General features: G+C 42.1%; 1 protein-coding gene and 1 long non-coding RNA gene across 3 annotated transcripts; one reads left to right on the top strand and one right to left on the bottom strand.

The window, feature by feature from the left end:
• Positions 1 to 495: 495 nt before the first annotated feature.
• Positions 496 to 14,232, bottom strand: LOC119170519 (lipid droplet-associated hydrolase). 2 transcript variants are annotated; one of them, XM_037421710.2, is made up of 5 exons: positions 13,972 to 14,232; positions 12,756 to 12,896; positions 11,331 to 11,485; positions 5,736 to 6,017; positions 496 to 771 (listed from the first exon to the last, which is right to left on the bottom strand). In XM_037421710.2, the coding sequence occupies exons 1-5, from the start codon at positions 14,102 to 14,104 to the stop codon at positions 544 to 546; spliced, it is 939 nt and encodes a 312-aa protein (XP_037277607.2). In that variant the 5' UTR covers positions 14,105 to 14,232; the 3' UTR covers positions 496 to 543. The 2 variants fall into 2 exon arrangements, with proteins under 2 accessions (XP_037277607.2, XP_037277608.2); XM_037421711.2 differs by lacking the exon at positions 12,756 to 12,896.
• A 214-nt stretch (positions 14,233 to 14,446) lies between these two features.
• Positions 14,447 to 22,224, top strand: LOC119170520 (uncharacterized). Its single transcript, XR_005109696.2, has 4 exons — positions 14,447 to 15,496; positions 17,893 to 18,063; positions 19,658 to 19,743; positions 21,265 to 22,224. It is a non-coding gene; the product is annotated as an uncharacterized LOC119170520 (long non-coding RNA).
• The last annotated feature ends 1,037 nt before the right edge of the window (positions 22,225 to 23,261 follow it).

Below are 23,261 nucleotides of genomic sequence, written 5' to 3'. Positions count from 1 at the left end.
TAGCACAACATTGTAAATTTATCGGCTTTTTTTACCCTGGGGGTAGCAGTACTTGAAATCATATACGTGAAATTACTCATATATCGGTAACACTTGTTAGCTTCTAAAAATAGCCACCCTGCTTATGAAAGCACCGCATTACCTTAAAAACACATGTACTCAGCATAGCAGAGTGCAGTGATGAAATGTTGGTCCATAGGTAAGATCAAAAGTGCAGATAAAGCTCTGGTTTATATAAAAATGCTGCAACCATCGAAAAAATAGACTATCACGTTCAAATGCAACTGAGAAACTAAATCTGCATGCCACATGCGATGCGCAGATTCTGTGTAAAGGTGGCAAGAAACAGATGATTTGTACTGTACACCAACATTAAGAAAGATAATATTTGCAAGAGCACAAATAAATGTATAGTTTAGAATGCCATTTGAGCATTGTGTCTTTTTAAATACACAAACAAAATACCACCAAAAGCGCACAATCAAAATGACGGGCTTTCAGAAAACAACACAGCACAATAACTATGGCACGAATAAATTGACATCACAAGCTGTCCTTTATCCTGTTCGAGATGAAGGCAGCGATTTCCGCTGTACGGTCAAGCACGAATGCATGCTTTATGTTGAGGCTACATAGAGTGATGTCACCATTCGGGAAGGTCTCTTTCATGTTCCAATAGAAGCGCACAGGGCACCAGCCATCGCTGCAACCATAGTAGAACACCAGCCGCTCCATGCATGCCCCAAGGAACTCATCGTCCCTCTCTACCAGCTGCGTGCAAGATAAACAAGATTTACAGCAAGATAAACAGCATAGCAAACCGATGTTAGACATTTTTACCTAAAACAGCCCTTAAATGAAATTCGAACCCTTGACTATGTATTGAAAATACAGTTCTACCAACGTACTTCAGCTGAAACAAAAAGCATATTTGATGATAAAGTTCCGTGAGCGATACTTGAGCTACAGAAACAAACTGCCAACTCACACATTGCTTGTAGCTATGATGTACGCTGTTTCACTTCAGGTGCAATGTTACTTCCTTTTCTCGTGTTTCTACGGTGACTTTAGGACATAACAGAGTGCTCAGATGGGACGTGCTTCATAATCACATGTTTTCTTTCCCTGTGTCACTGTTATGCTACTTCAGTCATGCATCATAAACAGTGTGAGAGATAGAAAACAATGCACATATTTTTAGGATGGCAGACCATCAGTGATATCAGCTTTGAGTGTCATCATCATCATCATCAGCCTGACTACATCCACTGCAAGACAAAGGCCTCTCCCATGTTCCGCCAGTTAACCCGGTCCTGTGCTTGCTGCTGCCAATTTATACCCGCAAACTTCTTAATCTCATCTGCCCACCTTACCTTCTGCCTCCCCCTAACCCTCTTGCCTTCTCTGGGAATCCAGTTAGTTACCCTTATTGACCAGCGGTTATCCTGTCTACGTGCTACATGCCCGGCCCATGTCCATTTTCGCTTCTTGATTCCAACTATGATATCCTTAACTCCGGTTTGTTCCCTAATCCACTCTGCTCTCTTCTTGTCTCTTAAGATTACACCTACCATTTTTCTTTCCATTGCTCGCTGCATCGTCTTCAATTTAAGCTGAACCCTCTTTGTAAGCCTCCAGGTCTCTGCTCCGTAGCTAAGTACCGGCAAGATACAGCTGTTATATACGTTCCTCTTGACAGATAGTGGCAATCTACCTGTCATAATTTGAGAGTGCTTGCCAAATGTGCTCCACCCACATTCTTATTCTTCTAGTTACTTCAATCTCGTGGTTCGGCTCCGCGGTTATTACCTGCCCTAAGTAGACATAGTCTTTTACAACTTGAAGTGCACTATTACCTATATCGAAGTGCTGCTCTTTTCCGAGGTTGTTGTACATTACTTTCATTTTCTGCAGATTCACTTTAATACCCACTTTTTTGCTCTCCTTGTCTAACTCCGTAATCATGAGTTGCAATTCGTCCCCTGAGTTACTCAGCAATGCAATGTCATCAGCGAAGCGCAGGTTACTAAGGTACTCTCCATTAACTCTTATCCCTAACTGTTCCCATTCTAGGCTTCTGAAAACCTCCTGTAAGCACGCGGTAAATAGCATTGGGGAGATCGTGTCCCCCTGCCTTACACCCTTCTTGATTGGTATTTTGTTGCTTTCTTTATGAAGCACTATGGTAGCAGTTGATCCCCTGTAGATTTCTTCCAGGATGTTTATATATACTTCATCGACGCCCTGATTCCGCAGTGTCTGCATGACGGCTGATATTTCTACTGAATCAAACGCCTTCTCGTAATCTATGAAGGCTATGTATAGTGGTTGATTATATTCTGAGCATTTCTCTATTACCTGATTGATAGTACGAATGTGGTCGATTGTTGAGTAGCCTGTTCGAAATCCTGCTTGTTCCTTTGGTTGATTGAATTCTAATGTTTTCTTTACTCTGTTAGCAATTATCTTTGTAAATAGCTTGTATACTACAGAGAGCAAGCTGATCGGCCTGTAATTATTCATGTCCTTGTCATCTCCTTTCTTATGTATTAAGATGATGTTAGCGTTCTTCCAAGACTCTGGTACTCTTCCCGTCAGGAGACACCTCGTAAACAGGGTGGCTAGTTTTTTTAACACAATCTGTCCTCCATCTGTCAGCAGATCTGATGTTACCTGATCCTCACCAGCAGCTTTGCCTCTTTGCATGCTCTCCAAAGCTTTTCTGACTTCTTCTATCATTACTAATAGAAGAAGTCTGGGTGTATGTAACTTTCAATGCTACAGAATAGTGTCTCTCGTTGTATTCTCTAGGACAGTGGTTCTCAGCCATGGATGTGTCGGGGACCCCTTGTGGACTGGCTGAAGTGATATGGGACCCCTTCGAGGGGGGGGAGGAGGGAAGGGGGGTGCATAGGTAAATTAACACAACTGGAGCATGAAACAGGTGCCTTTTATTGCTACCAAAAACGTGAAACAACCATGCCCCTTCATTTTGGACAGTTCATCAATACGTAGCACAGTCGCTCCTAAACAGAGTTGCATATTTAAAATAAATTTTAAAAAATAAAAAAAAGCAGGTGAGGGCGTCGCAGATCTTAGATATGGCTTCGCAAACCCCCATTTGAGAACCACTGCTCTAGGAGACAATGAAAATAAAATGAAGGTGGCATACAGTTATAACTACACCACACATGAAGCAAGAAGCTACTCTCATGTAAATATTACTTGATTTGGAGAATAGGCAAAGAAAAAAAAAGAATTAAATGATGTTAATAAAACTTTTTGCTGCTGCTTGCCAGTTAGGCTTGAATGTAAACTATGTTTTGGAGTAGTTGCCGCAATGCTTTGCACTAAGGGCACTCAAAACATGTGAACACCGACTCTTTTCGAATATACTTGGCCGTCTCTTTAGCAGTTTTTGTGCAGCTTCGTACTATTTCTAAATAGCCCCGAATAGGGGTCTATACAGTGCTAACGAGCGGCCTTTGTCATCACATCAAATCACATGATGTCATTTTCCATAACAAAATCAGCCGATGTGTGTCGCTGTAGTCCGAACTCAATGTAGTTTGTTTCATGAAATAAAATTATAGCAGCTCGGATTCCGCCGTTGCCACTTACACAATGATATCGGTGCGCTCCACAGCACTAGAAGCACCGATAAAAAACCCATGCTCAAAAATTGTTGCAGGGCCCCTTTAAAGGGACTGAAGAGCATAGGTCAACTAACTCACTCATGAGTTTGCCAACGCAACTCACTCGAACTCACGTAGACTCAGATCGAGCTGGGTGTCTCAGAGGGTTCGGGTGAGTAATATTTTGGCGAGTTTGAGTCCGAGTGAGTCTGGTGGAAGAAAATTTTTGTGAGCGTGAGTCTGAGTGAGTTTGGCTCAGTAAAATTTTGGTGAGTCCGAGTGAGTCCAAAGCTCAACATATATTTATAGAGTGTCACAAACCGAGCGCTCAAAAAAGGGCGCGCCGCCAAATTCTCGCGACGAAGCGCCGAGAGGTCAACGATAAAAAAAAGAAAACAAGCATCCAAAGACTCCCCGGGCGCGCATCTCTCTCCCCTCGGAAACGTGGGTTCGCCGACGAACCTCCTCTCATCGACGCCCGAGCAAGCCCTGGAATCTTCTAGATGGAAAGGGGTGTGGTGATGCCGGGTTGCGTCATCCGTCGCGGATGGTTTTCGAACCGTCTCGCTCTCTCCCCAGCCTTCGCTGCGTATCGCGCCGACGAAATGATGAGAACTTTCTGGAATCTCGCGCGGAAGGTATTTAACCGAGCAGCAGAGATAGGAGATCAGCAGAAGAAGGAAGTTAACGGCAGAGTGCGTAGGGTATCCCGCCGCGTCTGTCGGTGAAGGTTTTGTCCTTAGTGACAAAGCAGGAGAAGAAGAAAGTATGCGCCAGAGTGCGTAGGGTGTACCGCCTTGTGGGCGAAGCCTTTTGTCTGCCGTGACAAAGGAGGAGAAGAAGAGGATTTCCAACTGAGGGGTGACGACTCGAGCTACAGGCAAGAGTGTGTGTCTACCGCTATCGATGAAGACACGTGGCAACAGCTGCGAGTGTGAAGCCGACGTGTTTCCGGCGAAGAAGTTTGAAGCTTGGAGAGTGGCCAATTAAAGACGTGAGGTTTCCTGGAAGAGAAACTTCGGGGGCAGGGGAATGACAACAACGCTGGACTTTGAGTGAGTGGTTCTCGGAAGAGTATCATTCAGACTTTTGTTCCAAGAACTTTGGACTGAATAGGTTTTCTATCTCTTTAGTCTTTAAGTGTCTTGGTTGTTCAATGCATGCGACTGCACTGTAGTGCGTATTGTTGTCAGTGTCCGTTGTTTCGAGTGTGGCTGATTGTACTGTGTAGTACGTTGTTTGATTGGTGACATATTGTACTCAAGTATTGTGGAGTGTGCATACTTGTGTATTGTTTTGATCTGCCTTTATTGAGAATATAATTTTGTTTTGTTTATCATCTCTCGGCTCTGACTTGTTCTTTGGGCCACAGCCGGCGTTCGCTGGCGCGCTAAAAGGGACCACTTCTAAATTGTCCACGCTTTCGTGGTGCGGTTCGGGGGGCCGATACTTCGGCCCTTGGAATTAGCCCGGCGATCGCCTCCCAAATTAACGGGACCTGTGACATAGAGTAAGGCTCGTTGAGTTCCACTTTTGTTTGCCGACAAATGCTCAGGAGTGACTGACCAATTGCTATAAGACTACAGATGCTGAAGTAGCGATCAGCGATTCATTACTAGCAGGAGCAAGAAAAGCGAATGTCTTAATTTAAAACATTGCACTGAATTTTCAGCTTCTGAATGGCAGCAAGGCATCACTAATTCCTGGGCCATTTTTTGGGTTATGGCTTCTTTGGTTCAACAAAATCTCCCGAAACTTTCCACGTTAGGCCTCTGGTTCCCTTGGAGCACAGTAGCCAGCACAGAATCATGTGGGTTCATAAGAGATGCGATCTAATGTCTTGACTTTATGGTGAGCTGGTGCAGAAAATTCATGTTAACCTGTGTTTAATTTTTTCTGCATATTTTCTAATTTTATGGCTTACCAAACTCTTTCTTGCAGCAAGAATGGTGCTTTTGGTATCAAGGAATGGTAATTTATTATACCACAGAAATACACAAAAATCATTTTGCTCTTTAGGGTACCTTTAAACAAAATCTCTTCATGTCATCGAAACAAATGACAGCAGGTTCGTGGTGTTCACTGGACATGCACACTCACCGTTTGAATTTCTTCATGCGCCATGTCTATGACGAGGCGAAAAACAGTCGGATCAAAGAGCACGGATGTGGCTTTGGCCGAACGCTCTCGTATGGCTGGTGGCAAACTACGACAGTACAAAGAAACCAGAAGCGATTTGACTGCCTCTGGAAGCACCATGAGCAGCAACACGATGAGCCAGCTGAGAAGCCTCAATAGTCTGGCGTCCCACAACAGCGAACAGGCTTTGGGCGTCTCCGAGAGCCGCTCGATCACCGGGAAGAGAAGGAACGACCGTTTCACCTGGGCATGAGAGAAGACAAAGCAGTGAGGACCTAGTTACTGATAACGGGAGGTAAGCAGCATTGATGCAAACCTACAATTGAATTGACTGCTATTATTGACTATTATTGATCTGCAGTTACTGGTGCTATGGTGCGTTGCCGCGCATTCTTGCCTGTGGGGGCAAAGCTGGAAATTTATTACGGTCTATTTCTGTCATATGTCTACTACTGTTACTTTGTCTGGGCAACAACTTCAAAATGCAACATGCAAAAACTTTTAACAATTCAAAAGAAAATTGTCCGCTATATTGAAAATGTTGATTGACTTTCAGCCAAACATGGTATATTTCTTAAACACAAATTACACTGCGTTGACAGGCTGTATGAATGTAGATTATTAGAAAAATGTATTTCTCATCCCAAATTGTTAAAAATTACTTTATGTCACTCGCTAAGTTAGAACCGCACAACAACATGAAACACACACGCAACCCTGAAGTATGGAAGGTGCCTTGGTCCCGGAACAACTACAGCCTGCAATCACTAGCTCATAATATTCCAACCATACTCAACTAGTACAAGCACACAACCGCATTAAATAAAGAAACATCTGCACGACCACTTTTTTTATCTTTATAATAACACATTACCCTTCATTCTTGTACGAAAAAGTCATTGTTACATTTTATGTGTACGTGTGATGTATGCTGATCTGTATGTATAATGCTTTCGATGTGAATGTCATGTAAACGCACTTGCTGACATGTGTCATACATGTGCTCTTGCCATGTAAGGGACCCTGGGCCTTCATCAAGCTGCTGCGACAGCTTTTTCCCCAGGTGTCCCTTCAGATTGTTTTTTGGTAAATAAAATTAAATTGAATTGAACTCTTGGTGGCACAGAGAGTAATAGTGATACAGTCGACATTCCATTTCTCACACTCCTGAAATTCCGGACAAGCCTGATTTCCCAGACTCATCTGTGGCCGCGTCGAGTTCCCCATTCAATCAATGTATTAAATGCCCAAAATTTCGGATGCCAATAGTTTTCACAATCCGATTATCCTAACTTTTTACCCCTAGCTACAGACTCAAAATTACTATCAACGCCGCCATTTTGGTTGTTTTTGTACCCTCGAACCAACCATACTCGCATCGCAGATGTGACCAGCAGCACTGCGCCGCAGCTACTGTACCCTCGAAAATGCAATTGCCGCAACATAGCATGCGCCAATTTGTCGCAAGCTGTAGCTTAGTCAAACCTATGGTCAAACCTGACAGTGCTTGTTCACATGTTGTTTTGTCAGATTCGTGGTAGATTGTGTGCTGTTGCACGCTATCTTCAGTGTTCACGTTTCCCAATCTTCAGCATCCACACAGTGTTTAACTGTTTGGAACTGCGCTTTTCATCAAGCGAATTCGCCATTTCCAGCGATGGCACCGACTGCTCCTTTGTCCTTGTCCATGCCTTCGAAGCACACAAATACCCACATAGGCTTGCAATGGAAAAGAAAGCCACCATCATCAAACAAGTGCAAGCAGCCAGGCACATTCTTTATTGTGAGGCAAGGAAAAACAAATGCTCAACCTACATCATAAACACATAGCAGGCCAGTCACAGGGAGAGGGTGGAAGGGAGTTCAGAATTTTAAAGCAAACTGTTCAATACTTCATGAAAAACGAGGTGAAGATCTTGGAAGTGGCTGCTAAATCGACAAGGGCTGGAAAGAACAACGTGAGTCAAGGTGTTTACCCAAAGCTCGAGGAAGCGCTCTTTGTGTGATTCTATGCCATGATCACTAAAAAATCCCGGTGTCAGACCACATCCTAAAGCAGAAGGTGAAGATTTTTGCACTTCAGATGAACGTGAAGGACTCAGAAGTTCACAGAAGAAGATTGGGACTCTACCTTATGAAGTTCAGAGTTACTACCACAACTACAGGCTGTCCAGAGAGCCCACAATGTGGCGGTGAGGCAAGGCCTCCCCATTCCTACGTGGGAGCGGCCAGGGACGTTGCTCTGGAAGAGTAGCGTTTCTCAGGACCCAATAAAATTCTGTGTCTACCTTCAATGAATGGCTTCACAAGTGCGAAAGCCGCAATGACTTGAAATTCAAAAATATGTACAGGGAAAGCGGCGCAGTCGATGATTCCGTAGTCACCAAATATCAGAATGGGAGACTGCAGTCCTTGCTTCAGCAGTTTCTACCTGACGATATTATCAACTGCAACAAAACTGGGCTCTTTTACAAGCTGCTTCCAGAGAAAACGCTTGCATTTGCTGGTAACTCCTGCCATAACGGCAAGCACGGCAAAGAGCGGCTCACTGTCATCGTTGGCAGCAACACGTCAGGCAGCGAGATTCTTCCACTGCTTGATTGATTTGTAGGGTTTAACATCCCAAAACCACCATATGATTATGAGAGACGCCGTAGTGGAGGGCACGGAAATTTTGACCACCCGGGGTTCTTTAACGTGCACCCAAATCTCTTCCATTGCTTGTAATAGGGAAGTCAAAACATCTATTGTTTCAAGAGGGCAGGAACTCTGCCTGCCTGTTCTCTATGAAGCAAACAAGAAGGTGTGGGTAACACAGCAGCTATTCGAAGTGTATGTGTGTAAGCCAGATAGAAGGTTCGAGCAGCAAAATAGAAAAGTTCTGCTGTTTGTGGACAACTGTGCTGCGCATAGCCACATCAAGGATTGAAAGGCTGTACTGATTAAATATCTGCCGCTGAACGCCTCAGAAATCCAGCAGCCAATGAACCAAGGCGTTATTCATAACCCGATGCATCATTACGAATCAAGCGTGCTCAGCCGCATGGTGTTGTGCTCCGATAGTGGGAAAAGCTGCACTGTTGACCTCAGGTCTGCCGTCCGCATGCTTGCAGACTCGTCGAAGATGGTTACACAGGAGACTCTCCGGAACCGTTTTCGCCACCCGGGCTTCACACTCAAAGCCAAAACGGTCGTCTCGCCCGGAGTGGACAGCGTGTGTAACGAACTTCCACTGACGAATGTTGCCTTCGACGATCTGCGCACTACCAGTGTTTCGATTTCAGCCGGGATAACCTTTGAGGGCTTTGCCAACGCTGACAAAGACTTCAAGGCATGTGCAAAATTGACAGAAGAAGAAATCAATCGTCAAGTTGCGGAGGATTCCGACGACTCCGACACCGAAATCTAAGAGGCAGCGCCTACACAGCCAACGAGCTCGGAGTTGACGTGAGCACTGATGACACTGTCATCGGTGTACAGTGACAGCGTGACGTTAGCTAATTGAGGCAGACATCATCGCAAACAAGTGGAATGCCGTGCAAAAATAAAAAAGCAACTTTTTGGGGGCTAATGTGTTGACCAATGAGGTAGCGCCAGCCACATAAACGATGCATTTGCTAGATTGCAACAAGAATCTTGTACTCCTGCCATGACCCTCTCTGAGAGTGAAAAATACCCATAATAAAGGTGCGTTTTTATGTGCATTCGCTTTTACGGACTGTCCGATTGTCTGGACATTTTCGTGGTCCCTTGTAGGTCTGAGAAACCTAACATCGACTGTACATATGTCTGTTTTAATAGTTCAGGTTGGTCCATCAGGTTTCACAACCCATAGCAACTCGAAGCTGTGAGAGATGCTGCAATGGTGGGCTCCGGATAATTCTGACTGCCTTGCACAGCACATCGGCCTCTAGCATTTCGACTCCATTGAAAGGTGGCCACCCTGTTCAGTATTGAACCTGTGCATTTCGGGCCAGTGCCCGAGTACCATAATTACTGAGCTACCGTGATGGCTGTTCCAGTAGTCCACTATTGACATTTCTATCTACGTGGTTGCAAAACTTCAGGTAGGTAACATGCCGACGTCAAACTATTGTAATCTTATTGATAGTTCTGGTTTATACATACTCATAAACCCCTTAATACATGGCTCCAATGCAGCAATGTTTACACCGTGCATTGTGGGGTCTCCGAGTTTGTTTGAAATTCAGTAATTCAGCATACATGTGCATCGTGTAAGCCACGTATTGTTGTTTCAGCAAGTTTTTCTCTACATGACAACAGACACCATAATCGGGTTCGTTCTTTTTGGCGGTTGTGTTTGTTACAGCGATGCTAGAATATATCCTATCTTTTTTTTAGGACAAGCACTACATGATGCCCGTATTTGTTTTTGTATAGACATGCACACAGCTGCCTGCCAGTGTATGTATAGCCGCATGTGTTCTTTCCCGAACTTCCAATGCATGTGCACAGACACATGGTGCAGCAAAGATTCTGAACAGGAAACAGGTTTTTTGCTCCATACATTCCTAGCACAAGCTTTACATTTATATGCAGCTTTAGGTGTGTACCATGAGTGTTTTTTTTTTTATCTCAAGTTCTTGAACATTTATCGCCAATTTCTGGCACCAAGATATAAAACCAAGTTTATCAAATATTTGTTTAGCAACAGGAGCAAAGGTCAAACTAAAACCATGAAGGCAGAGTGACTCGCACCTGAATTACAAAGACCAACGAAATCCCTGGTCCAGCACAAGCACTTGTGGGTGAAAACTGTGAGGTGCATGTAACCAAAAGACTTTCTTTTATTTGCAACCCTTGCATGTCGCAGCTGGTTTTCTTTAGTTTTTTTGTTTTTTATTGGGAACACACACAGCACACACACAGCATTTTGAGATTAGAGCTGCAGATAACAGACATCAATATCAGGCATGTTTAAATTCTTATTTCTGCTGAGTACACTATTTAGGCTGTACTTTTATTCAAGTAAATAAAATGCCTATGTTGACAGTTAGTTCACATCTCGTTACTTCCATAGTGTGCTGAATTGCCATACTACAAAAACACAGAAAGTTTCAGTACATTCAGTACCATGTGCTCCGTTTCATAGATCACGAGTAACACTGTAGAAACTAGCAATATGTTTTTTAGTAGATGCATTGGTACCATGAATCAGCTCAGTGACTTCACCACTAGCAATGTGTATTTTGTTTTGTTCTTTTAGAGTGAAAAATGAATGAAAATTCTGTATCAGAAATAAATCAACGCCCTTCATTTATACAGTAGTCAACAGTCTGTTCTGGATCACTTGGCATGTTTTTGGTTTCGTATTAAGGCCTCTGTAATTAGTTCAGGTGGCACCCTCCCACAGAGAACTGCAGAGGCCACATTCAAAACGACAAAATCCACGTGCAAGATCAGCAGACTTGCACAATTTGCTGACCTAATTTCTTGCATAGATTCTATTGTTGCACGTGATGTATGAAACTTAAAATAGGAAATTGCACACATTTATTTTAGGCAACATATATCCAAGTAAGTTGTGTGACTCACATTGAGTCCCTTGTGCTCCTTGAGTACCTGAAGTATCATGTAGGCCCCGATTGAGTGGCCGGCCAGAAATATGGCTCGGTCGCCAGTCGCATGTCTTTCAACAAACTCCACTTTATGCCTGACCTGCCCGTACAGCCCATACAGATCCCAGTGCTCTGCATGACACAAAACGACGACAGAACAACGTAAGCTTGATCACTGAGCATAACCAAGACTAGACGCTAGTGCCCCTTGCGTGCGCAAAGGAGAGGCACAGGAAATAAGTACTCATCACTCAGTGACGCAGTGCACTGCAAAAGGGTTGACAGTCACATAAGGCACTGAATACAGCACACTATTTAGAAGTGCGACAAGGGGGTTTTCAGCCCAATAGATCCCTATCACAATTTTTATATTTCCATGCAGCTTTATTTGTGTATAATAACTTTTCTCACAGCACAAAAAAATGCGAGTGTATACTGATTTGAACAGCGTCTCATGTAGTTATACAGGCACATATGACTATGAATGGCTTTAGATTTTGAGGATACAAACGCCTTGTTTCATAGATATGTAATGCTTTCATTTGATATGATTTGAAACATATGAATCCAATAAAAGAAATTAAACAGTATATAACACTAGAGGGCATTGTGAGCATGTATCGCAGCTGTCTCATCTGAAATTCCAAGTGCCCCAATGGGAGCGACTGAAGAAAGTTATTTAAGAAAATTTACTGACAAATGGCAGTTGGATTGTACTACTATTGCATTCATACCAGAGTAGCAAGTTTTAATTGGTTTCCAAGTCGAATAAGCATGACGACATTCGTTATGTGAAATGCTGCTACATCTGATTTCATGCTTTGTGAACATTCAACGAAAAAAAAAAAAAAAACCATGATTTTGTGAATGACCTAGGTAACTGGTGCAAATCGTAGTTATGAAGGTCTGGACCATGGGAAAAATATCTGTAGCACATTTGGAAGAAACTTACAAACAATGCAGTGATCATATGCATGCTACACGAAAATGAGCAAAGAATGATGAACAAAAGCCAAAGATCTTGTTATCACTGATACAAGAGGAGCTATATAGAAGGGTCATGAGTGGAACTTGTATAAAATACTTCAAACTCATCATAAATGGAATTTGTGTAGATTACTTTATTACTGACGTTGAACTTAATGTAATAGTCTGGTAGGTCACGTGATGCACTCCAAGACATATGGAATGGGTAATGTAATGCACAAAGGCTAAATTCTTTAGACTTGGTGAAACAAAAGGGTACGGGAGGTCGCACTGATTGTAACGAGTAATAAAAAAATACGAGAGGAATTATTGCGAAGCAGTGTCTATTGATTGCTGCTTCAGCTCTCCCACCATCGATTCTCATGAAATACTTTCATTTTTGATACGAAATGCTTTCGTGTCCAAAATGAGTTACCTTTCGGTGACGGTGCGGAGTGTGTAGTGAAGATATTGTCGTGCCCTGCATGTGAAAGTCCGCAGACGTGTAATCTACCGTCAAAATGGTCATATACTTCAGCAAGAAAGTCTTCGTAGTACTCAATGATTCCTGGGTTCCCTGCGAACAGTAACCACATTGCTACCACAAAGGAAAGCCTGCATGGTGAGCAGGTAAAAAATGATAGTCAAAGGGCATGCGAATAGTGGCCTTCAGGAGCAAACCAAGCGCGGCCAGAAGTTAATAGGTTATTATTTGTTCTTAAATAATTTTCTATTACTATACAGCATTCTTAATGGTAATGAAAACAATTTTGATGCTCCCGTTTAAATAATTGAACTAGCCAGTATAAAAACTGCCATATTAGCATAGGAAATGGGGCATTAACAATACATTAGCAATTTATTTGCAAATTCTGAGCTCTTTGGGGGATAGGCAGTCATGATATGTTAGACAAAAATCTATGATTTGTTGACAAGACTTATTAGACTTGTTGAACCATAGTTATCTACTAGTACTGCTGTGACCAAATATAAAATGCGTGCTAAGAAAAGCATTTTTTCTCCAGTTCAAATGATCATGACATATAGTGGCAGAACGTAGATTTCGCATTTGCAAGCAATGTCGATTGCCAAAGACCACGTTTAAACAGCATTATAATTCTATTATGGCCCCAAAAGTCCAGCTGTATGGGCCACTACGAATGGTATGGAAGTTATCACACTTCTTGCTTCCATTCCCCACTTGATCTTGTCCAGTCAACATCGTTAGGCATTCGCGAATAGTTTTAAAATGTATGAATTTCTGACAGCTAATCCAAGGAGTGAATAGAACATTTGAGAATATGGACTGTGTGGGACAATACGTTTAATTAGCCATCGAAGGTTTAATACTCACACGCTATACTAATAAAAATTCGCTTCTGGATCTGAACAAATGCGTGCACACAGAAATGTTCAAGGAGTAACTCTGAACTTCTTTGTCAAATCTTTATGCAAGAGCTCACGCCACTGCCGACAGCCAAGGTAAAAGAATATCAAGTGGCGCTTAAGATAGCATGCAGATTATACGCATACGATTGCTGTACCAAATGTTGGAAACAAGGAACTGCCATGCAGTATGCGTTCACTGCATTATACCGACAGCATCACGCACGCTATTGCAGATATTCATTAAACATATCGTGGTTACAAACCTGGGATGAATATCAAGAGCGGCTCCTGACAGCTGGGGCCAAGGTCAGTCTTTCCCACTTGTACAACTTTAGTCGGAACGCCGTTCACCGTCATGTATTCGTAGTGAACCTTGGTGACTTCTCTCTTTGACATCCTCCGCGACTGCTGTGGCGCTGTGGTGGAAAGGAACCCGTAAACCGTGAATGGAAACCACGGTTCACCGTCGCAGGCGGCCGTGACTGGCCGTGACCAAGGCAACTACAACGGCAACAGCTGCCGGCTGACTCTACTCGTCTTGGCTTACTTCGCTTCTTTAAGTCCGAGATCGGCGACATAATGCAACGTTTAGCCGCACCTTTTCTTTTTACATTTTCTCAGTTTTGATGCAAAGCTTATAATAAAAAAATCGTTTTGTTTAATTCACCTAAAGCTACTCGAGAGGTTGTGTTTAAGTTGACGCCTCTAGATCTCAAAAGCCAGCTGGTCTCTGTCATGTTGTGCGTGGTAATTTCATGGGGAGCGTGGTGGTTGTGGTTCTAGTAACGTTAGTTGTGGTTTTGTGCTGTGTTATATTGAACTGTAGCTGTGTGGCACAGAACACCTATGCGTCGATGGAGACGAGGACAAGACAAGCTGGAAGGCGTAATCGAGATAGGAAACTCTACGGACACGAAGAGAAGTGGAGGAAGAAGTGGGTTAGAGAACGTGATGGCGAAGCAGTTACTCTAAAATGGAATAATGCTTTATAATACCACTCAATTATCGGCCGATCCCTTACAGTGGGTATGAGCCACAAGTGAAGGTCAACAAGAACATCAGTTGCAATCATGTCGCCGATACAAATTGCTCAGGAAAACATTCTTAGTCCTCCCATTCGCTAGCCTGGGGCTGAATTTCACTATAGAAAACATACTTTCCTTCGGTGCTTACGATCTGGGCTTCCGCCACAAGAACGTTTTCTACGCAGTTTGCAAGTACTTTAATGAAAGTAAAAGAATTAAGCTTTTAATTGCGTGATTATTATTCGTGCAAAAAAAAAATCCAACGAACACAAGAGTTCTGTTTAACTATGCTGATTCTTATTCAAGGTAATGAATAATTGTCTTGTCTGAACGAGTGACAAGCAACTATTGCACTCCTTTCATTCTGCCTAGGGTGTCTTTTCTTTTTTCTTTCTTTTTTTCTGGTGGGTGGTTTTGATATTAAAAAAAAGTCTTACTTAATTAAGTCATCGATTCTTGGGCGATCCCCCTGAGTGGGTACGAGCCACACCACCCAGATTTAGGTGGTGTTGGTACGGGCCATGCCTGTGGAATCATCATCATCATCATCATCATCAAGTCGAGGCGCTCGTCGGGTCCTGGTCCCGATGCAGACCGCTGCCTGCAGTCCGTCCGTTAGTCGTTCGCCTTCAAGACCCAGGACTACGAGTTCCTTCCACGACGTCGATTCTGCTGGGTTTCAGCCACGCTTGGCCTGTCCCTAGTGTCCCTGCACCACTCCACGCAGCGACTCATCGACCTAGCAGCCTTCGACACGCACATGGTGAAACCTTGCCAGCCTTGTTTATTGTAAGGGGGAACTGCGTTAGGTGACTTGAGAACGGTGCTCGTCATTGCAGTCCCTTTTGTATCGCTTCATTACTGCTAACTCCTACGTCATCTCTTGCATCATGAACATGTTTTCAACCTCGTGCAAATGTCTTCGTCCATCTCGGCAATGAGTATTTAAGTTGCCGTGTGATCACGGACCTATCCCTCACAATCTCAAAGGCCAGGCATTTGCTAATCATTTGTAAACAATTTTAGGGCCATAAAGACACCATAAACTTTATTCTTGCAACATGTCTCATTAAGCCATAGCGGTGAAAATTTTTTTAGTGTAAATATAGTAATAAATTTTTAATATTATAAACCCAGTCCACTTACAAACAAAAGGGACACTCGTGTCGGAAGTGATATTCCTGCCAGGGGTATTCCAGCCACTGAGCCGCGCCAGTGCTTGTGACTTGTTGGCAAACTTGCCTTAGGCAGGCTTAACGTCGGGAAAGCAATCATGTTAACACGACTTATAAAGAGTTTTAAAACAGCAAAAGAACAAGCAGTCATGGCTCAATGCAAACAGCATAACAAGTGGGTCGTCCAATGCTCTAACCCATTACAAAAGCTCGTTCTTGTTCACCTATTAACTGTGGTGCATACCCACTTCAGGCACAATTCCTCATCATCAGCAGCCACTGCATCAACAATTGGCATAAAATTCCTTTGCAAGTGTTTAGCGGATACCAAGCTTCTACGAAGAATAACAAAAATAGCATAGCGAATGCCAGCCTACTTCACAAAAATGTTCATTAATGCCATAGTGGTTATCAAACAAGCGTGCTTGCAGCAGTTATCCAATGAGTGTTTAGAAAAGGCTCTGAAAGACCGCTCTTCTAGCTTTCGCTTTGACTGTGCTGCGCCTTCCGCGCAGGCCTGGCGTTTTTCTTCTTTATCTTATTCTCTACACGTGGATGTCCAACTGATGTGCGGTAGAAAAGGGTGTGCTCCCTGTGAGGCAGAAGTTCCAAATCTGCCCCGTAGACGTCAGTATGCAGGGTGTCCCACGTAACTTGAGCCAGAGTTTAAAAATATGCCATAACACGTTATTACGACGCGACCAAATGCATGTTACTCACCGTTGCCTGGAGGTAGTCAGACTATTTTTTGTGTTCTCAAATATGTTTGATTAGATATGTTTAATTAACTAAGTTTTCAATAAACGAAAATAGATAAAAAAATTCAATGAGAAAGTTGTAGATCGGTTTGCAAAACGTCCTATTAGACAGTTTTGAACTTTACATCTGTTAGGTATTAGTGTTTTTCTGCTAATTACAAATGCCCACAAAATACAAAAAAATACCACGTGACAAACCCGCTTGTGCGTCAATGCGCACGATGACTCTAGTGCTCCCTAACGTTCCACGTACGAACGACACGCTTATTCCCTCGCACCGGTTCGTGACAGCGATGAGCAGTCACAGCAGTTATCGTTTCACAACAATTTCGATAAGTTTCGCTCTCTCTCACTGTCTATGTACACCATTTTCCAAACGCGCTCAAGCACCGTCATCTTGGACTGATAACGTTGCAGTTTAGTATTCGTATCAAATAAAGAAAGAGTGCTACGGTGAGCTAGCTCACACGCACAAAACCGCTTTGCCGGCACTATAAACATTTTATGACCACGATCATACCATATTGTGACATATAAATTCGACAAAACAAACGCTTATCAGTCCAAGATTGCGGCCCCATCAGTCTAAAAGAATATCGTGCATATATTTACGGTGTGTTTTAAGAAATGCGTCCACTATTATTGAAAATTTACAGAAAGGAGGTATTTGCAAGCTATACAGTGCAAGTCTTCCTCCTGTACACTTAATTGGGGTGGATGTGTGCACTTAAACTTGGGAGTGTTAGCCAGTGCTGCAGGCTCTAAGCTATTGCGATGAGTGTTGAACACCTTTTGTTTGCTGCCACCACGCAGCATATTGCTTTTGTACTAGCTGCAGTTTACCAATAATCCCTCACATACTTTCCGAAGGCATCAAGTCTGCCAGAACAAGGCTCTTGCTCTAAACGCAAGAAAAAGGTAGAAACATTAGGCCTCGGTTTTCTTCATATGACGCTGCTTCAATGAAAACCAGCTTACAGTAAAGATAAGAAAAACATGGGGACGTGATTTTGAGTACTTACTGTATAGTCATTTGAATGTTGTCTATTTCATGGTTGAGGACGTATATTTAGTGGGCAATGTTCTATTTGTATTTCGCAGAGAGATTGTTTGGGTGCCGCCAGAAACTATTTTAGAATATATGAACAATTATGTAGGTGAGGCTGCTTATCATGAAAGGCCTGACATTTTGTTTTAGAATGTTGCTCGCTGTTTATTCTATGCAGTTCTGCAATGACTTTACAAGATTGACAGATATAAAACCAGTCCAGAAGGTTTCAACAGCCATCGATAGATTAACCCAATTGGCAGTGAAGAAAATACCTTGTAGTGAAGACGCGAGGCAAATGTTGGACAGAGCATGCCAAATGGAACCCAAAAGGAAATGAGAACAAGACGTGAGTTCATGAGAATTTTATTTCAGTTTAGCTTGTACTTGATACTTGAAATACAATTGTGTAAAAACAGGGAAGAAAGCAGACAAGGATAACTGCGTACTTACTAGGTTTGTAAAACATTAGATTACGGTTTTTCAATAACCCCATAGTTAATTTTCCACAATGTAATATGCATGCACTCTCCTGTATACTATAATATTTATCAGCAAATAATTTTATTGTTTGCCCTATCGTGAATCCTAATAATTGCCTGTCTTTTATGAAACTAGCCCAAGCTGTTCAAGGAGCTTTTGCCACTTAAATCAGAGTTACTCTGGCTTTCTCCTAGTGCATTCAATCAGTTACATTGCTCAGGTCACATACTTTTTTAGCACTAAGTTCTTGTGTTGACCTACTTTTTTTGCGGTACTTAAAATAGCAATCTGCATTATCATAAATAGCTCATCACCATTCTAAATATATTATAAATTTGCAGAGGGAGTAAAACATGTTTGTGTACTTATGTATTACTTACCTTTTGTATACCTTTTACGATTTTTTTTTTCAGATTCAGTGCTTTTAAATTTATTGTTTGCTTTATTTATGTATCATTTCTTGCTTTCTTGTAAGGACACAGCTTCTAATAAATGTAGAAGCTGAAGAAAAATGGCCCTGAAAAGTCTGTTCACAGCACACACATGCAAGGGTACTTGAAATGTTAGCAGCCACACATCCTTGCTCTCGTGAAGAGAGACCTTATGCAGCTCCCCATAAAAAGGCCAGAAGAGTGGAATTGCATCCATATGTATCAGGAGGCTTAGTTATCACAGGAGGTCAAATCACAGGAGGCTGTATTAGGAGGCCATATGTATCACAACCTGTAAGAAAAGTCGTTTCAATGTGCCCTAAGTTTGCAGTTCAGAGCTCATTTGTGTGTGCTTTTTTTGTTTATGTTTTCTATCAAGTGCTACACATCTGATAAATGGATGAACCTGCACAGACTGCCACCTTTACACTTACTGTTTTGAACAGCGTAAACGATGAAAGACACATATGATAGCTGAACATCAGAAATGCCTGTGGAGTCCTTTTTTATGTTTTTTATTGTTGTTTAATCCATGAGCTCACATTATTTGGCCCAACTCACCCTTTTGTTACATTTCAATACACTTGCATCGTTGACGCTTTCCTAGATGTAACACCCTTTTTTAGGGCCACGAAGAATATTTTTCTCACGAGGGAATAATTAGAAGTATGCTGATGGCCCTCCTTTGTAGAAGTCACGGCTAGAATTAACCTATATTCAAAGGAAGTGTAATTAACAGATTCGTTCCTATGATAAATATGGTTTTTACGTGTTATGTGAAAGCTGGCTATCACATTTGTGTTTTATACAATTGTGATCGAAGTCAACACATTACCCTTCTAGCCAATTTATTCAGCATATGCCACTTGTTTACAAATTTTGCATGACAAGCTTGCATGTTCCCCTTCCTAGGCTTATTTAGAAAGCATTTATAGATGTTGAAATGCATGCTTCATTGCCTCTTATGACAGTTTGAAATTATTCATTACTGTCCAATAAAATAGCCTTGCATAATTTTATTTTTTACAGATATTATGGCACTTGTAGCTCTGAACATCGTCTGTGAGAATGTCAAGGAACGGTCAGCATGCTCAATTTTGTTTGTGCAAGAGACTGTGAGTATACGAAACACTGAGTAGCTAATGTCACTGCATGTTAGCAAACGAAAATTTAGACAAACTGCATCAAAGCGAACTCACTGTTGCTAGCAGAGGCCAATGGTCAAGTTATGACAAACCAATGCCAGTACAGCTAAACCCCTTCATAAGAGGGATGTTTCGAATGGCAATTCTCGTCTTTTATACGAGATGTCTCTTATGAGCAGGGTGCCTCGTATGCATTTTCTTATCAGCCCATATTTTAGTGTAGGCACACTGGTGTCTCTGAAACCTGTTTGTCTCTTATATCAGTGTCTCTTGTAAAGGGGTTTGACTGTAATACCAAATTTCGAGATAGCGATAGATAACGTGTAAAACATAATTTTGTGGCTGTAAGCTGTGACCAACGTAAATGAAGGAATTGTGAAGGTCAGTCATCCAGTATTTTTTTTTTTTCAAGTGCGTGACATTGATTTGCAATTCTGCATCCATATGCTCTAAATGATGCCTTGCAATACTCACTTTAGGTTGCATTTTACGTCAAGACGGTGTTTTTTCATTCTAAACGTTGTTTCACATGTCGCTTTGCAAAATAGCAGTAACTCCTGCTAGCATATACTTTCTCTCTCTATCTGATCAGTGTAATCATGAATTAGTTTTGTGACATGATTCCTTTAATATATGAATGCAAGGCCCCAGGCTAATTTTATGCTTTGTTTGCTTTGTGACATGTCTTGCTTTTGAGCAGTGTGCATTAAATAAATTTACACAAGCCTATCCTCCGCCACCATTATTGTGTCTGCAAAACAAGAGACATTTTCAAACTCTTGAGTGCTCCTTAACCTTATGCACTCCATACTCGGGTTTAAAAAATCTGAGTATCAGGTTAAATACACAGACATAGAATAGCAGTGTGATGAGCGTTATAGTTGCATTGTAATAGATTTGTAGAGCAAGTAAAAAATAAATTGCAAGATGAAACAAGGATAGAAATATATGGTACAATCTGCATCACCTTCTCCAGCTGTTGCTATTTTTTTGTGTGTGTTAAGGAGTGTTTTTATTTTTCCAGGAAGAAGAAATTTTTATTTTTAATTATAACACAGTTATTTTTGTTAGCTGATGTAGAATAACTAGATATGTCTGAAGAAATTCTTGAATGAGGCTTGCTTTCTTTCCCTATTCCCTAATGAGGCAAGTTTTGTACACGCTAAGGGGCAGTGAATATCAGCTTTTTGTGTGTGTATGTCGAATGGATGCATAAATTTTCATTGCTTTGCATTGTGATTGCCTAGAGAACTCGTCACACTACAATTTTGCTCCCTTCATTTTGTCAGATGCACTATATTGTTTCAATCTCCCAGTTAAACCATAGTTATGGTACACACATTGAAATTGTTCTTAATGATAGATATCACATCTGTAATGCTAAACACAAGTTGTGTCTTTTGAAGAGCACTAAACCTGTTTTTCAAACTGTACAGAATTTGAAGTAAGCCACTCAGTGAAGTCTTATACATTCTCACTTTGCCAATACAGGACGACATGCCAGCAACGCCATGCGTGTCTTCTAATAATGGGGTCGTCCTTGAAGATGCAGAGTTTTTCTGGCTGATGGTAGACCAGACAAAGTGTTTTCAAGTGACTAATGCAGAGGAAGGACTTGTCGCAATTATGTGTGCAAACTGGTTGTTCAATGTTCAATATGCTTGTAAAGCGTTCAACACCCTTGTCGTTCTCGAAAGATTTTTTCTTGAGCTCAAAAAGGCAACACCAAGGTCTGTTGTTGCAAAGTTCTTAAACATTGTTGTAAAATTCTCGTAGCCATATGATAACACTATATGGTAATGTTCTTTCACATTTGCCTTACTGCATATTTTTTATGTTTGTTTGTATTAGTGATTAAAAATTTATTGATTATTATTGCCGTTTCAGTGCTGCATTAATTTATTTTGCATTTGCTTCAGAAGTCGTGCATGTTTCTCCTTTTGCATAGCTGGGCACACATGCTGTCAAGTAACCCATGGTCATTGAACTTCTTAGTTATTACCATATTACATTCCTGCAAGACAGGACTATTGTGCAATAATTTTCGCTGCTTGTTTCTTAATCTAAATAAAATTGCACTGCCTTGGTTATGGTCAGATTATGTGGGCCATTGTGATATAATGCACATTGCAAGAAGCATGTGTAAAATTTTGCAATAGATGTAAATAATTTAGAGAAAAACTGCCTTGTGGTACTTGTTCTTGATATTTATTCTGCACAAATCCATATTTATTTCTAGAAGGCATAAAAAACAGATTTCTTTAAAAGTGAGGGTGATGTGCATCAACATAGCTCTGTTGTTTTTATATATGCACAATATCTTTAACTTGGTAAGGCTGAACCATGATTTAGCCATGCCAGGTTTAACTGCAAATTAAGTTGCTGAAATATGTGTATTCTCTGCATCCTGCAATAAACAGGCACACTGCTTTGAGTACCATATATCTTGAATTGGAAATGTGGGTATGTGTGTGTGCATGTGTAGAAATGCATACAGACACGTATACAAGGCACCCTCTGCATGCTGTGTTGGCTCACAGCCTTCAGCGGATATACTTGAGACGTGCAGTATTTGATAAGAGTCCAGATATTCAACTGTATAACATAATTAAAAGCATGCCTGTATATATATATCACACATGAGCAAGTTAAATGTTATGCATTTACATTATATTTATATTGCCACTTGGCCGCTAGTTACGGCGAGCGCAAGCCATGGCGTCCCGCGAGAATGGAAGACAATGTTTTGGGGCAGCGTGTGCTCTGGCTAGTTGTTTATTATTGAAGCAGCCATCTTGCCAGTTTTCGGTGCGTCTCCCCGCCGGCTTAGTTCTTCCTAGTTGAAGACCTTTTGTAGCACGTGACAACTGGTGGAGCTGCTGGATAACCCCCAGCCGATGTTCCAAACGCCTCCAGGTAGCCCTGTACCTGCAGTGACAACACCTGTCCACCACTCAAGCCGAAGACTCCAAGGACTACCTGCTGAGCGTGGACCTCTTCCCGAGATGACGTCTGTCACACCCCCGAACGCTCCGGAAGGCGCTGCAGCCTCCAACGTACAGGAAAGCGCTGCAGTCATGCATCATACGCTGAGGAAGCCACGTGTGCCGAAGGTGTTCCATGGTTCTGTCTTGGAGGATGTCGAAGACTAGCTGGCCCAGTTCGAACGGGTTTCGGATTACAATGGTTGAACCGACTTCGACAAAATGAGGAACGTGTATTTCAGCTTGGAGGACGGCGCTCGTACTTGGTACAAAACCCGTGAGCCTTTTCCCTCGTGGAGCATCTTTCGTCGATACCTGCTAGCAAGTTGGGCCAATCCCGATCGCCGCGAACGAGCCGAGCGAGCGATCCAGTAATGCCTCCAAATGCTGAATGAAAGCGTCATGATGTACGTTGAGGAAAGGACGAGCCTCTTTCGTCGAGCTGACCCGGCATGGCAGAAGAAAAGAAGGTCTGTCATTTAATGCGAGGAGTGAAGGAGCAGC

Source organism: Rhipicephalus microplus, chromosome 2 (assembly GCF_043290135.1).
Source record: "Rhipicephalus microplus isolate Deutch F79 chromosome 2, USDA_Rmic, whole genome shotgun sequence".
Lineage (NCBI taxonomy): Eukaryota > Metazoa > Arthropoda > Arachnida > Ixodida > Ixodidae > Rhipicephalus > Rhipicephalus microplus.
Note: the sequence above shows the minus strand (reverse complement) of the source record. Positions and strands in the feature narration are given on the sequence as shown.